We start from the raw sequence: 15,472 nt of genomic DNA, 5'->3' as shown, positions 1-15,472 counted from the left end.
ATTTGCTGGCTACACACACAGGATAGCCGGGGCTTAACGAGCTGCCCAGCCGAGCACAGGCAGCTCACTGCCCCCGTACAGCACCGGCGCCTTTGCCAGCTGCACAGGCACCACCTCGGAGCGAGAAGAGTTGGTCTCTGCAGCCCCAGGGCACATCCTCAGTGGTGATGAGTTTCCTTATTTCAGGTCCCTCTTAGCTTCTTCAGGGTTTTATACCTTCCCATGATGGGTTTTTCTTATGAACGCTTGAGCTGGTAGTGATGCCACCTCAACCACGCTACCTCTGTGCCTGTGGTGTCACCGTGTCCCCTTTCCTGGCTGCGCTCTACCCATGTCTCATGGCTCCTCCTGACAAATGCGCAACACCCGCAGCAGCCTGAGCTGCAGCTGCACAGCCAGGAGGGCTGTGTCAGAGCTGGGCTTTGGGGCCTTGGGCTCAGGCCATTGGCCCCAAGGGGATAAGAAGGCGATGACTGGGATTGCAGACAGAGGTTTACATCCCCAGCTACTGCTGGAGACAGTTTCATCTGTGTATATAGGCTGGTACATCACTTTTGTAGCCATAAATCAAGCCCATCTGTATGATTTACTTTCTCCTCCTACTGTTTGTCTTTATTAAGTTAAATCAATCATCCCACTGCTCTGTGATTTATGGCTTTTTGTTTTGCTGTGAATGTGTCACAAAGTGAAAATTGGAAGTTTTGATGTATTGGTAAAACCAAGCTTGTCTACCTAGGGTGAGATCGGAAGAATTTAGTTTCCTCTTGAGTGGATTCTGACAGATGATATAAATTTCCATCCTTCCCTCTTCTTCCTCTTCCTCCTCAACCCACACCTGGCTGCAAAGAAAGGCCTTGAAATAGGTGGTGGCCAAGGCTCATCTGTTTCCCAGTCTGTCATTTTGTCCTGGCACACCTTGACCTGCACCCTGCAGTACTTGCAGCACTTCAGGGATCTGTGGCAGCTCTGCATAAAGCCATGGATGGATGGATGGATGAAGGTGAAGAACTCAGCCCCATCCCAGGTTGCCCTGATGGCCTCCAACAGCTGAGTGTGGCTTGCACTGGCCATGGCCAACGGCGGATTCAATGACTCCAAGGATGGAGATGCCATCAGCTTGCTGTCTGGGCAACGTTATGTGGTATGGTCAGTCTTTGTCTTCACCAAGGTTCATCCAAGGAAATTCTGGCCAATGTGGGAGACCTTGTGCTGGAAGGGAATGGAAAAGGAGTTTCCCATTCAAGCAGAGGGTGAAATGGCTGGCCAAATACCAAAGACATAGTCTGGGGAGCACTTCAGTCCAAATACTGGCTTCCCCACCACCCGCTGTGCTCTCCACTCCAAACCTTTTGTGTTGAAGAAAAAGGCAGAGGGGCAGGCATGGCCCTACTACGGCCTTTTTCAGAAATGGGGACATCCTCTCTCCCCATCTCTCCCCATCACATCTCAGTGATGAGCAGCTCCTATCACCCCTGTTTGCTCCGCTATGCCACAGGATATCTGTGGCCATAGGCCCTTAGAAATCCCTGTGAAGGGTTTAAACTTCCTTAGACCTATTAAAAGCCCTTTTTTGCTGAAAGAAGGTCCACTGTGTGTCTCAATCACATTTCCTTGTCTTCTGTTCTTCCCAAGGGTGGAAAAGCAGCTACTCTCTAAGCCCAACTTTTGTCCTTTCAATTGGAGGCTTGTGAGGTAGTGGACTGAGATGGTAATGATGTTTATTAATTAAGCAAAACACACATCTACAAATCTTTTAATACCTTAACTACCTTATAAATGCGCCCCTTTTTAGTAGCATAATTCACATTTGTGTCACTGCAAGTAATACAGAGTGATTAACCTATTGCTTATTATTAGTATTAGTACAGATACATAATTATGTTACTCCCAAGAAATCTTACAAATCAAGCACTTTTTAACCTGCAAGTCTATTGCCTTTCTGCCTGCATTTAGGTAACAAGTCTATCCTTCCTTATAAGTTTATGCATCTTTACTGCACCCTCTCACACCAAGTCTTGTGGACCAGCCTGGTGGAGAGACCAGCATGTTCTCCAAGGGGGGTTCCCTCCAGCATCTCCAGTGGTGTTGGGTCCACAGCTCAGCTTCAGCATCTGCACTCCTCCCATCAGAAGCTTCTCACCCTTCTTTATTCTCTACCCAATCTTAAACCTCATTGCCCCTTTTTTCCCTTTTGCCCTTTTCCTGAATCCACATTTTTGCCTCCCTTGCACCTCTTTTTTGCCCTTCTGACTCCTCCCAAATAAACAGTCTAAGCTTAATCAGTCATTAGTCTCAACTCTGCTACATTCATACACAAATCCAGGGTTTCTGACACTGTCACTTGGCCATTTTAGGCCTATTATGGTATTACCGATACAATTCTTTAGATGAAGGATATCTTACGTTACAATACTCCCTTCTGACTGTGCGGTCCACACTGGTAGCATTTGATTTACATTTTATGTTTTTTTGGGGGCAGAATTACTGCGTTTTAGCCTTACCTACCTATGCTGATTAAGCAAAATCTGTTTCTCGTCTCAGGTGCACAGTTTGCATACCACAACAACGATATTTGTGCATTTTGTTCTTACATCCTATCTCTGTACTGGAACAGTTTTCAACAGGCTTCCAGTTCCCATCAGAGGTCTTGGCCAGTTTTTGGAGCCTGGAGCAGGGCCCCTGGCTCTCAATCCCTAGACCTATAGCAGACCTCACATCCAAGTCTCTACAGAGCTACTCCAAGAAGACATCACTGTGGGAGAGCCCAGCTTGTTTATATCCACAGAAGCCTGGCTCATGTCCCTGTGTCATCCTCCGCTGGCTTCGTGAAAGGAGATGAGCCAGTTATTCTACATTTTGCTGCTCAAATGCTAAGTTGCAGAGGGGAGAAGTGGAAGCCCAGGTTTTGCTTTGCACCAGTAGAAGGACCTGTCCTTTCCTTGCTCCATGAGCTTATAGCACCTAAACTTGTCTGAGCTTTACAGCCTGTGCTGTACGGTTGTGTGTTCTACCATGGCAATAGTTTTTGTGTGTGCACATGTGTATATCTATTTATATATATAAACATATGCATGCATATATACATACACATCTATATTTTTGTGTATATATATATACACACACACACATATATAGTGACTAACACTAGTAAAAAGTAGTTACTATATGCAGAATAAAATATGTATGACCCTAAAATAAAAATGCAAAGAGGAGTACAGACATAGGGTAAGAGCAGAGGCCTTGAAAATACAGGCACAAGATGATATTCATAGCCCCAGGACTATAAATTACTCACCAACTGTCAATCACTCATCACCAGAGGAATTCAGTCTTGGGAACTGGGATTAATTTTGGGGATACCAAAGAAAACACAGTTGGGACCAATAAGGAAGCACAACATGTACTACTAGGTCAGGATGACCTGAAGACCTGATCTGGGCCAGCTGAAAGGGTGACATAATCTCTTTCAAAGTGAAGAGTCCCCAGATATGCATATAAAATATGGCTCTTCACCACAGCTGTGAAGTGCATTGTTACTGTGGTTGTACCACTGCTGATCCATTCTGCAGTGCTGCAGCTGCTGTAGGTTTCTCGCTTTTCCTTTTATTTCTAGGTGTATTTTTGCTTACATTGCTTTTGCTGCCTTGAATATGCTATCAAAGCTATTAGGAAAAAGCACAAACACAGTACTAAGCATTAAAATGAGATTCCCTTTCCCTACCCCTTTCCAGTTGATTGGGTTTTTTTTTGGTAACCTGCTCTGAAACTTAAATGCAATAAATTGACAACAAACTGAATGGTTTATGGGGAAATTTTTGTCAGGGAGCAGCAGGCGTGGGGCTGTCCCACACAGGAAAGTGAGCTGGGAGAAGAGGGTGACCCAGGCAGAAGCAGGACAGTGTCCCCACCAACCTGGCACAGTTCCACAGAACATGGGCAGAACCAGATTCTATTGACTGCCCAGTGATCACCAAACAAGGTGAGGTGATGAGACAGGTCCAAGGTCAATGCAGGAAGACTAGGGAGCAAATCAGGATTGTCAAGGCTGGACAACAGTGCACCTACAACATAGCTGAGGAGGGGACAGAAGGCCCAGGGCTGAGATTAAGTAGAGCTCCTGGACCAGTGGACAGTGGGTGTGTGGGTGGAACTCCTGCATGAGGTCTGTCAGGACAATTAAGGCACTCAGGGTGCTGAAAACTGGGTTGGAGAAGCTGCAGGTGAGTAAATTCCTGGAGGAGTTTGCCAGAGTTAGGTTGGTCATTCCTGGATGTAAATAGAGCTATGAAGTTTGCTGGTCCTCACAGCTGTCTTCCAGACGGAAACAACATCCTTCAGTAGCAGGTTTGGACTCAAAGTGCCTGTCAGGTTTGCAATGGAGTCATCATCTTGCCTGTCTTCCAGGAACAATCTGAAAGTTTCTTTTAGCCTGTGGGTGAGACAGATTATAATTTTAAGTGTCTGAAAGACTGCTGGGTTTCCAAATGCCCTGACCGTGGCAGGCAATGCCAGCAGTCAATGCCATTCTGCACTGGTACACCTAAGACGGCCTTGCAGCTGGAACCTGGGCAGTGTTCTCTGGGATATCTCCAGTGGTATCAGACAACAATGTGGGCAACTGTTGGTCAACATTGTCAACAGAACCCATAGGCTGTGGCCTCCTCAAAGCTGAGCTCTCTTGGCTTCACTGACTGCCTCTCCCATCTCAGGTATAACACAGCATGCCAAACCTATCTGCACTCATCGAGATATATGCCCAGCTCCCCCCTTCACGGGGTCTGTCATGCTGTCACTGTGGCATTGGGAAACCTTCCTCATGCAAGAAACAGGGAAAGGGAGGTGGTGTGGCCATATGCTCACATTAGGGTTTCTCAGTGGTCTTGTATAGGGGGCACCTTTTTTGTTCCCTTACATGATCCCTCTTTTTTTTTCTCCCCAGGCCAAACACACACTGAACTGTATGAACAAGAATGTAGCTAGTCGGTTAATTTTTCTCTTCTGTGAAATCCCATCTGGAGGATTGTGCCTGATATTGTGCTCCAAGTGCAAGAAAAACATTGATCTTTTAAAGTGAGTTCAGCGGAGTGCAACCAGTATGATTAGAGGTCTGGAGCACAGAACATATGAAGAGAAGGTAGAGAACTGGGTTATTCAGTCTTCAGAGAAGGTAAAGGGAAACTCTAAATGCATCTTTAAGAATGTAGTGGGAAGGTTGCAAGAAGATTAAGCCAGCCTCTTCTTGAACTGCCCAGTGAAAAGACAGGAATTAACAAACACAATATACAACAGTGGAAATCCCCACTAAATGCAAAAATAAAATAAAATAAATATTCTTCACATGGGTGATGCAGCCCTGGGACAATGCAGAGGACACAATGACACAACTGGACAAGTCCTTGAACAGTCTGCTGTAGCTTTGAACTCAGACCTTCCTGAATCAAAAGGGTAGACTATAGACTTCCAGAGGGCACCCCCAACCTCAGTCTCCATGACCATATGATTTTTAGTGGTTCTTTTGCTTCCCCATGACATGCCAGATGAATTGAAAGTACTGGGGTTTCTGATGTATTTTACTCTTTACATTCTTTGCTCTTTTTTTTTGTTTGTTTGTTTTTGTATTATTTGCTCTTGTAATTTTACATTTGCATTGTTCTCTTTACTTGGGCATCACAAAAAAACCTGATGATGCTCATCACAGCTGCAGTAACTCCCACTTTTGGAAGGCATGGCCCCTCCCTCCGGCAAGTTTCAAGAGTCCACCTTAAAAAGGACTTCAAGACACCTTTCATCTGGGTCTAAGGAGTTGGTATCTACCTCAGGAACAAACCAAGAAAAATCTGCTCTTACTCCCACTGTGGATTAAAGCTATCCAGAGACACAGCGATCATCTCATGGAGCTCAATGAGGAACAAGTCCAGGTTCACTGTCGAGAGTGCAGTAGTCAGAGCCTTCTCCATCTCTGCACTCAACTCCTCATGGTACTGCTCAGGAACCAGGCAGAAGGGATTCTGCAATGACAGACAACATCAGCAAGACGATGGCCAGGGACTCCCTGCAAAGACCATCTCGGGGCTACAACTGATGGAAGAGGTGGAACTGGAACCCTCTTTGTTCCTGACTCTTATGCCAGGGACACCAGAGACCACAGCACCGGCTGCTGATGTGACCCATGCCAGAAAGTACCACTGCTTCTAGCACAGAATCTTGTGGGCCACCGTTTTCCAAGGGTCTTATGTAATGTAAGTCACATAAGACTGCTGAATGGAAAGATACAAAACCCACAAAATATTCCTGTTATTTTCCTACCCATTTCCAAAGTTTTCCACAGAAAATCAACTTTGTAAAAATTTTTCTCCCTTCCCCTAGCTCTTGTGGACAGTTTTGTGAACTGAGCTCTCTCTTTCACCTGATTCATCTGCACCAACAGCACAGATCTCTTTGCTGACAATGTCTGCCACAGAGACAGGATGTGCTTCAGCTGAGTGTTCAGTACCACCTGGAGGAGGAGAAAACAGATGGACAACTAGTCAACCAGTTCCTGCTTGTCAGAAAGCCTCCATTGGCCATGTTCTGGGTTAGCTCACAAAAAAGTGACTTAAAAGGTGGTGTCTTAATTCTTAGGGGAGGGTATGAAGGTTGGAAACATTAATCCAGTTTCTGATTCAGTACAAGCAAAGCGCCTTGCTTACCGGCATGTCTCTGAACTGTTCTACACCTGCATCCATCTTCAGCTCATTTTTTACATACTCAGACAACTGACGCTTTGGGTCCTCACCGGTCACGGCCAGGAACTCGGCAGCCACTTTTAAGGTGGCAAGTGTTTGGGAAATAGCATTCACTGATCGGGCTTCTTCCATGATCTGTTTCAGCTGGTTCACACTTAGAGATTCCTATCAGGAGAAATATAGCCAGACTGTGACTCTGACACGTGAAGTCAGGGTCCAACAAGTGTGTCTGTACAGCAAAGTGACGGTATAAACTTTGGTACCAGTTCTGCCCTCTTATCAAAGGGAGAGTTAGGTACACCTGGGTGATGTCCAGTGTTTACGTGGGAAAGACACAGGCTGTACAAGGACATGGGTTCCCCAGCGTAGTTGTAAGCAGGAACAATAACCTTGAAGCTGGTACTTGTACTGATCCACCATGCCAGTGCATGGTGTGCTGTGGTCACCATATCCCTTTGGTTTAGACACTTGTACAGATAACTCCACCTGAGCTGCCTGGATTCCCTTCAGAGCCAGCAAAGAAAATTGGCTCCTTATGAGGCTCCAGCCATCTGTCTGGTTTGGACTCAGACCTTTTTACACATCCTGCAGGTGCCATATTCTTTGTTGAGATCTCTGTCCCTTGGGGTGGCTTATTAATAAGTATTACAAGGCAGAGGAAAGCTTGGATGGAAAAAATTGTAAGCTCTTTTTGTACCTGTGCCAGCTGTTCTCTCACTTTCATTTTTGTGTGCTGCAGAGTCTTCATGCTGTTCAGTGCAAAGGATGGAGCGGTCTGGAAAGCAAATGAATGGCTTTGAAGTATCACTTGGCACAGGCCAAACTGGAAACTTGTGACCATGCAGTAGGACACAGCTACCCATGCCTTGGGCTGCAGGGCCAGTGGCAGTGATAGCCTAGCATAGGAGGTATAGTGGAGGCAAAAGCAGGGAGGGGCTACCCAAGTGGAATATAGAGACACTACTTGGGCATGCAAGGGTGGAGTTAGGAAAGACAAAGCTCATCGGGAGCTGAAATTGCTGAGGGATGTGAAGGCCACCAAGAACGGCTTCTACATCACTATGTCATTAGCAAAAGGAAAACCAGATAAAAACTAGGTCCACTGCTCAACAAGGAACGGGACCTACTGACAAAGGGCATGGAAAAGGTACTCATTGAGATACTTGGTGCTTCCTTTGCCTTGTTTTTTACTTTAAATGTCTGCTTTCAGCCCTCTGTGTTTAATGGCAAAGTTTAAAGGCATGTCACAAAAAAAAGAGGAACAAATTAGGGACTACAGAGATAAGTTGCTGTTGTGGCATCCAAGTACCACAGAGCTCCTCACTCACTTCCCTCCTTTCCTTACCCCCAGTGGGACAGCAAAAAAGGAAAATAAAAATAAAAGTGAGAAACAAGTTATATTAAAGGAAATCGCTCACCACCTCCCATGGGCAGACTGATGAACCTCCCTAAAACCACTTTGTCTCCATTTTATTGCTGAGCATGATGTTATTTGTCATAGAATATCTCTTTGGTTAGTTTGGGTCATCTGCCTGGCTGTGGCCCCTCCCAACCTTTTTGCACATCTCCAATCTATTCACTGAGGGGGAGCAGAATGAGAAATGGAGAAGGCCTTTGATGCTGTGCAAATACAGCTCAGCGATAGTTGAATCATTGGTGTGTTATCAGCACGTTTTGGTCACAAATCTAAAACACAGCACCATATGAGCAGCTATGATGAAAATTAACTCCATCTCAGCCAGACCCAGTGTAGCTGGATATACACAGGCCCATGGAACCAGACAAATGCATCCAATGGTGCTGAGGGAGCTGGCTGATGTTGTTAAGATACTTCAGCAATAACTGACATGACATTTCAGCAAGTTTGTGGATGATACCAAATTGAGGAAAGGGGCTGATATGCTAGAGGGCATGGCTGCCATTTAGAGGGTTCTCAACATGCTGGAGAAATGGGCCAACAGGAACCTCATGAAGTTCAACAAAGACAAATGCAAAATCCTGCATCTGGGATGGAACAATCATATGCAACAGCACAGGCTGAGAGCAGACCAGCTCTGGAGCAGCTTTGCAGAAAAGACCTGTGTGTCCTGGTGGACAGGTTGAACAGGAGTCAGCAGTGTGCATTTATGGTGAAAAAAGTCACGTGCCCAGCAGGCTATATTAGCAGGAGTGTGGCCAGCAGGACAAAAGAAATGATTTTTCCGATCTATTCATCATCTACCAGATTATGCTTGAGTACTGTTTCAAATTTGCGATTCTTCAGTACAAAAGTAATTGAAAAATTGAAGTGAGTCCAGCAGAGACAAAAAAGATGATTGAGGGGCTGCAGAACAGAATGCAGGGGATTGTTCACCCTGTAAAACAGACCTTTATGGGGAGATGCTAGTTGCTTATCCACTACTAAAAGAGGGATTGCAGTGAAGACAATAAGGACAAGGGGCAGCCAGGGATCTCCTACTTAAGCATGCAGAATACATTTTCACGGTGAGGACGTTAAAACATCAGAACAGAGGGGTAGAGAGGTGGTGAATTTCTGTCTTTGGAGATTTCCAAAATCCAACTGTACAACACCCTGAGCAATCTGCTTTTGCTTTGAAGTTAGCCTTATTTGGAGAAAACAATTGGACCAGAAACATCCCGAGGTCCCTCCAGCCAAACTATTTCAGTTTCTGTGTGACTGTATGTCAGTTGCTCTGCTTATCTTACTCTATTTCTGGACAAGGATGTAGACCTGAACGACTATGTGACAGCCATGTTATAATGCCCTTGAATCCCTTTTTCCCACTTTCTTGTGGCCAGATTTTCACATTTCACACATCCAAACACCCAGTAGGCGCTTCCTCTGACATAGGAAATAGCTGGGGCAACCAGCAGTCATAGGAGAACCTCAGGTGAAGTTTACATAACTGCCTGAGAGTTATGGGAAGTTTTTTAAGGGGCTGAAAGGACTTAGGTACCTAAATAGATTGCTGTCTTGCAAGCCTTAATTTTTGAGGTACGTATCTCTGGCCCACCTTTTCAGATGGGAATAATTATTTGCAGTTCTTGTCCCTTGAGAGCTTCCAGAGAAAAGCCAAAGGCTAATGTGGATAAGTGAAGATGAATAGCACGGAAGAAGGCTGGCTTCTCCAATACAGTTCAGAGACTCACATTAGACTCCAGCCCTATACTATGCCCAGGAACTCAACTCTCTTGAGTCTTTTTAGACTGTATCTGACTCCTTGTTTATAAGAAAATCCAGGCCAACCTCCCCTGCAGGCTTTGAATAGAAAAGCTCACAGTGCCTTTCATAGCACCAAGATTTGCTGAGCACAGAATGTTTTTTGACCACACAACTGTTAAAATCCATGGAATGCAGATAGATGTGGAGTGGTGGGCTGCCAAAGGTGCAAGCACCTTAATTTGTGTTTGCTCCAGCTCTGGAGAGGGGAGTACTAGGTGCTGGAAGTAAAATCCTACACCCTCTGCTGGCCTGGAGCACTGCAATTTGGCTTGTGCTGAAAGGGCATCGTGCTAAACTCACCTGAGCTTTGATGATAGGTTTCCCACTGATAAAACGTTGGATCACTTGCCGCTGCAATGCCTGGAAGTCAAAATGAGTTGTCTTGGTGCCATTTTCATCTATCACATACTGGGAGTTGGCCAGTGTTGCAATGATCAGATCATTCTCAGTTATCTTCAGCACTGAAGATGGTTTCACTTCTTCTGCAGAGATGGTCCTGGGAGAGAAGAAGTTACCCTTTGCTGTTAAGGATAGCAGGTTGTTTCTTACCTCATGCCACTTTGCAGTCAGTGACACGTGCAGCTCTAGACAAGTCCTGAATTGCTCCAGAGAAATGGTTTGAAATGTACCGTTGCTTTTCCTTTGTGATCTGTGTAGCTGTGTCCACACAACTGTTCTGGAGCTGTATGAGAAGGCTTGTCACAAGGTGACCGACAGAAAGTGGAGTTGGGAGGAGTTTCAGGACAGCAGTGCTGGCATTGATGTCCTTTGGCAAGAGGTCCAGGGGGACTCTGACATCTGTAACAAAATGGAGGGTTTCTCTTCTGCTAATGTGGTGTTAGGAAGAATTCTTCCCAGGGGAAAACTCTGGCTAGACTTTGTTAAAAGCTTTTTGAGGTTTTTTATATTAGGTTTTGTCGTTTTGGAAGGCTTTTAGATTTGTTTTCAGCTAGAGGGTCAAAATAAAGTGAGCTCAGCAACTGGCATGGATTCCAGCCTTGATCAATGGCTTAGAAAAGGGAAGTAACAATACCTGGGAAGTCAAAATACCTGAGCACAGTGGTTTCATTCTGATATTGCTCCAGACTTTCTGGATGGTCCCTATAGCTCGGCAAAAAGTTGAACGCTGGTCCTCTTCAGGCACAGAGCGGGGAGAAAAACAGCAGTGTCAATGCATGCTCCCAAGAGAAAACAACTGAAAAAGGTTTAGTTTCCCTGAAAGATATAGCTTATAGTGTACAGCTGATCAGTAAACTGTGTTAGGCTGCGCGTTGGTTGCCATTCACAGCTGTGGCTCCAAGCTTAACCAGAGTTACTTTTTTTCTAGCTCATATTATACCATTTATACCGTACCTGGCATCCAGCGGGTACCGAATGCCAGTTCATGTACACCACGCTAATATACCTGCCTACAGTCTTAAAAACTTGTCTCGTGTATGTAGCCCATTCATGGGTGAAACAACAGGACAAATCTACAAGTTTCTCAAGTCCTGCTGGCTATACCTACTATGAGGGTGGGAGGCAATCTGCCCAAGATGCGTTCCAATATTTCAGAGATCATTCCAGTATCTCAGAGTTCTCTAGCCTCTCCCTCAAACCCCAAAGATGGCCATAAAGATGGAGATGACTGACAGTCATACTGTGAACTTGTGTCAGGCCTTACTATCCCTGAGCAGCCTGATGTGGGGAATCCACCTCATCCCTTCTGCATGGGCCCAGGAGATACATGTAAGCTCACAACAGTGCCTGAGTTGTAAGAAGTCCTGTCTCCTGGTCTCACAACTTATTGACTGGACTTCAGGATGACTTCTGTACTAATTTCCTTGCCTAGTGCTATGATCACTGGGCTGTTGACAGAACCTGGTTCTGTCACTACCCTGGCCTTGTCCTGATGCTGTGGGACTGTACCCTGATTGCTGCCTGGTCTGTGCTATGGTCACCCTTAGGTTCTGGCTCATCTTCCTTTGGAGCAGTCTTGTGTTTGCTGGTCCCTCACAGCTTGCAACAGAAATCACAGGTCCTGCTATAACATCAGAGCAGAGCATGTGGGTGTTGAGGAGTAGTAGAGGCCAGTTTACTAGGATTAGAATATGTCCATGTCATACCTGAAAGTTCTAGAAACTGTTGTACTGAGTATGTTTCCCCAGCATGGCTGTTCTGGAAGAAGTGGATCAGAGCTTTCTGCAGACTGAAAATGTCAGGCAAGTGTTGAACATACTGGATGTTTTGGAGCTGGAAGGGAAAATGCAACATGACTTTGCTATCCACACACTTATATGAGGAACCAGGATTGTGTCTGGCATTGTGTGGCATTCAGGAGAAGGGCACTGTGCTGGGAAAACCAGGGAAATGAGTCACCTTAGTGCCTCACTGACACCAACAATGGTGAATCCACATGGTGCCTGTCTCTGATTTGAAAAAGGAGGAATGTTTCTACAACACACCTTAGACATGAGCTCCAGAAGAACAGGATAGCAATTTCCTTTGCCTTCTTGTTGTTCTTGCTGAAGGAGATGCATCAGGGTTTGGATGGACATCTTCTGTTCAAATCTCCACATGTAGGACAGGCCGATCAGTCCAAGGTTTGGCTGGTCTTCAAAAGGAGGAATCTCACCATAAGCTATTTGTAGGAGCAGGCTGGAGCCCTGAGGATCTCTTATCCTCTGCTGTTTGACAGAAGTAAGGCTCTGCTCCCAGGCCTGTGGAATTTGAAGGGTTGTTAGGAGCTGCTTTTTGTTACAAAAGTGTTTGGGAGAATTTACAAGTCTTCTCACGAGGGAAGATAATGGTCGTTCTGAAGAAAGGGAAGACACAGCAAAAACTTCATGATGAAAAATGAAGCTTGGACAAGAACAAAATTGCCCAAGAAGAAAACAAAAGGGTATTTTCTTGCCCTCCAAGGCAAAGAGCCATATTTTTTTTTTAAAGGGGATTTGCATCAACATATAAAAAGCATCTCAAAAAAGAGGTGATGAACCTGTTCATTGCATGTGGGAATGTCCTAGCTCATTGGATCACACCACATCAGAGCCTGTGTGGGCTCTGCAGTTGATACCTAACAAAGTGATAGTTAGTATATGGGATCCCTGGAAACACAGTGGCTAGTCCCTCGCATACCTGGAAGAATGGCTGAGTCAGTGTTTTAAAGCAGGTTTCCCACTTCCTTCGGTCTTCTTGTCTAAGCAGAATATCGAAGGCCATGTTTTGCCCTGTAGGAATTGCAAAGCAAAATATGAACCCTGACCCAGTAGACACTGGAATCTGTAGAGAACAGCTACAGTCATGGGATAAGAGTCACCAGTTCCAGTGGCCATGTGAAAACCAATCTGAGGTAAGCCTGTTCGTACCCTCCCATTGCATGGAATGTACCTTTAACTGTTGTACTGTTGCTCAAGTGCTGGAGAAACAGATGGACAGTCACTGTGGCATCCTCCATGTTTCTGCTAAGTGCCACTGCCAGGCATTCAATATCTTTTTCAAGGTGGTCCCAGAAGAATTTTGCCACATCCTTTGGCTTCTCTGTCATTAGACTTAGAATTGCCTGGAAGACAGGATGTTTTTTTAATTTAGCTCTCAAGAAAGATTCCTCCCAGAGCAGGGAAGAAACTATTCATCATGCGGAAGCTGCAGGCTTAGTGGAGAGGACAGGCAGACAGGAGGTAAGGGAAGGAAATGAAGCAAGGGCTGTCTCACCTGTTTATCTGTATAGATCCCCAGCAGCATGGAACAATGCAGCAGAGCTCTTGCAAGACAGACAGAGGCAGGTGACAGGTCCCTCTCCAGTTCAATTCTCCGTATTGAAGGGCTTCCAAGGATGTATCCTTTTCCTGTTTTATCTTCCGTGCTGTGTTAAGGAAATGTAATTCAGTTTACACTCTCAGTGACTGGGCTCTTCTCATATAAGTTAACATTGGTGGAGGCTTTGTCAGCATTGGTTCAGAACAAATGTGAATGTGGCACGAGATGAGACTTTTGGAAGAAAAGAACTGCTGCGAAGAAATGCTCTTTCTAGCTGTTTCATGCCACTCAGGCTTTCTTTCCTTTCTGTTCCCCCCAGTAGGTATTTCCAAGATTTTTTCCTGCAACTGGACCCTGGGTCACAAAGACCTTGCTCTGCCCACCTACAGTGTTTCCCCTGTGCCCAGAGAATAAAAAGAGGGTCAAGTGGCTGCAGCTCTGTTGATCTCTTTTGGGCTCTAGGCTGGAGAGCACCAACTTACATTTCCTTCCTCACAAAACCTCTCTCAGGTATGTGATTAATTCCTCCAATTTTGGCACCACATAGGCATTGTTTGACTTCCACAGGATTCCCACACTGTAGGTAAAGAAATGACAGCAGGGTAAGATGTAGGGCAAAAAACTTAACAGCAGACAGAAGATCCTCAGCATTACAAAAAACCAAAAGACACTTACGTTGGTGATGATCCAGTATGATCCGCACTGACAAACTGTGTATGAAAAGGAATTAGAGTAATCAGTCAATTTTCTTCCAATTACCAAATCATTTGTGATATAAGCACAGCCAGAAATTCACTGGGAGGGCAACAGACCAGGCTCCTCGCAAGTAAGACCTTCTTCCCATCTACTGGGATCTGGTCTCACAACATGGTTCTCACAAGAATTTGCTATAAATGGGCCTGGAGTTGCTGCAGCCAAAAGGAGATTGGTAAAGCACTCAACAGAAACACAGAGGTAGCTTTGAAGAAAGGCACCCTTCCCTCCATCCACCTGTTCCTTCTTTCCCTTCAATCCCTGGCCAGTCTATCTCATGGCACATTTATAGCATGTTGCCTGTGTCTGCCATCCATATAGCTGGAAAGAAGCAAAATTTCCTCAGCACTTACCCCAAGGTGTATCATATTGACCAATTTTCCAGTTCTTCTGATCAAAAAGCAGGTCTTCAGGCATGGTAGGAAGGTAGGACCCCTTAGAAAGGAAACACAGGTGTAAAGAAAAAGTTGAGAAATTATATAACAATTTTCCTAGTTCACTTCTCATCTACTGGAGAAATAATTTCTGGAGATAAAAACATTAGGTACGAATGAGAACATGAAAAAGCTTGACAGAGACATAGACCAAGGGACATAGCATTATATCAACTGGACATACATTGGGGATAGCTGGGTTTACAAGAACAGCAACACGCAAGTTAACATCTTCATCACTTCTTTGGTATCTGCCTAACAAACTGAGGATTCAGGGTGAAAGAGCATAACCTGATACTGTCTCCCACAACATCCTTATAGGTAAGTTCATGAAGCGTGGACTAGAGGGGACAGTGAGGTGGATTGAGAACTGGCCGAATGGCAGAGCTCAGAGAGTTGTGAACAGCAGCACAGAGTCTCGCTGGAGGCCTGTAGCCAGCGGTGTTCCCCAGGGGTCAGTGCTGGGTCCAGCCCTGTTCAACTTATTCATCAATGACCTGGATGAAGGGACAGAGTGTGCCCCCAGCAAAGTTGCTGATGATGCAGAACTGGGAGGGGTGGCTGATGCACCAGAAGGCTGTGCTGCCATTCAGCGAGAC

At 45.4% G+C, this 15,472-nt stretch overlaps 1 protein-coding gene across 3 annotated transcripts in view; it reads right to left on the bottom strand.

Annotated features, from left to right (window-relative positions):
• Positions 1-1,701: 1,701 nt before the first annotated feature.
• Positions 1,702-15,472, bottom strand: part of LOC130144397 (E3 ubiquitin-protein ligase rnf213-alpha-like) — a 66,018-nt gene continuing 52,247 nt past the window's right edge. For all 3 annotated transcript variants that reach the window (XM_056327989.1, XM_056327990.1, XM_056327991.1), the window contains 16 exons: positions 14,793-14,874; positions 14,362-14,396; positions 14,169-14,263; positions 13,642-13,792; positions 13,318-13,489; positions 13,066-13,157; positions 12,393-12,647; positions 12,054-12,180; positions 10,999-11,082; positions 10,578-10,746; positions 10,249-10,444; positions 7,423-7,500; positions 6,690-6,890; positions 6,407-6,496; positions 5,848-6,008; positions 1,702-4,429 (listed from right to left, as the gene is read on the bottom strand). In XM_056327989.1, the coding sequence (XP_056183964.1) occupies positions 4,261-4,429; positions 5,848-6,008; positions 6,407-6,496; positions 6,690-6,890; positions 7,423-7,500; positions 10,249-10,444; positions 10,578-10,746; positions 10,999-11,082; positions 12,054-12,180; positions 12,393-12,647; positions 13,066-13,157; positions 13,318-13,489; positions 13,642-13,792; positions 14,169-14,263; positions 14,362-14,396; positions 14,793-14,874 (2,157 nt within the window). In that variant the 3' untranslated portion in view covers positions 1,702-4,260. The remainder of the gene's footprint in view (positions 4,430-5,847; positions 6,009-6,406; positions 6,497-6,689; positions 6,891-7,422; positions 7,501-10,248; positions 10,445-10,577; positions 10,747-10,998; positions 11,083-12,053; positions 12,181-12,392; positions 12,648-13,065; positions 13,158-13,317; positions 13,490-13,641; positions 13,793-14,168; positions 14,264-14,361; positions 14,397-14,792; positions 14,875-15,472) is intronic.

Source organism: Falco biarmicus, chromosome 2 (assembly GCF_023638135.1).
Source record: "Falco biarmicus isolate bFalBia1 chromosome 2, bFalBia1.pri, whole genome shotgun sequence".
Classification (NCBI taxonomy): Eukaryota; Metazoa; Chordata; class Aves; order Falconiformes; family Falconidae; genus Falco; species Falco biarmicus.
The sequence above is the reverse complement of the archived record's forward strand: the minus strand, read 5'-3'. Positions and strand labels throughout refer to the sequence as shown.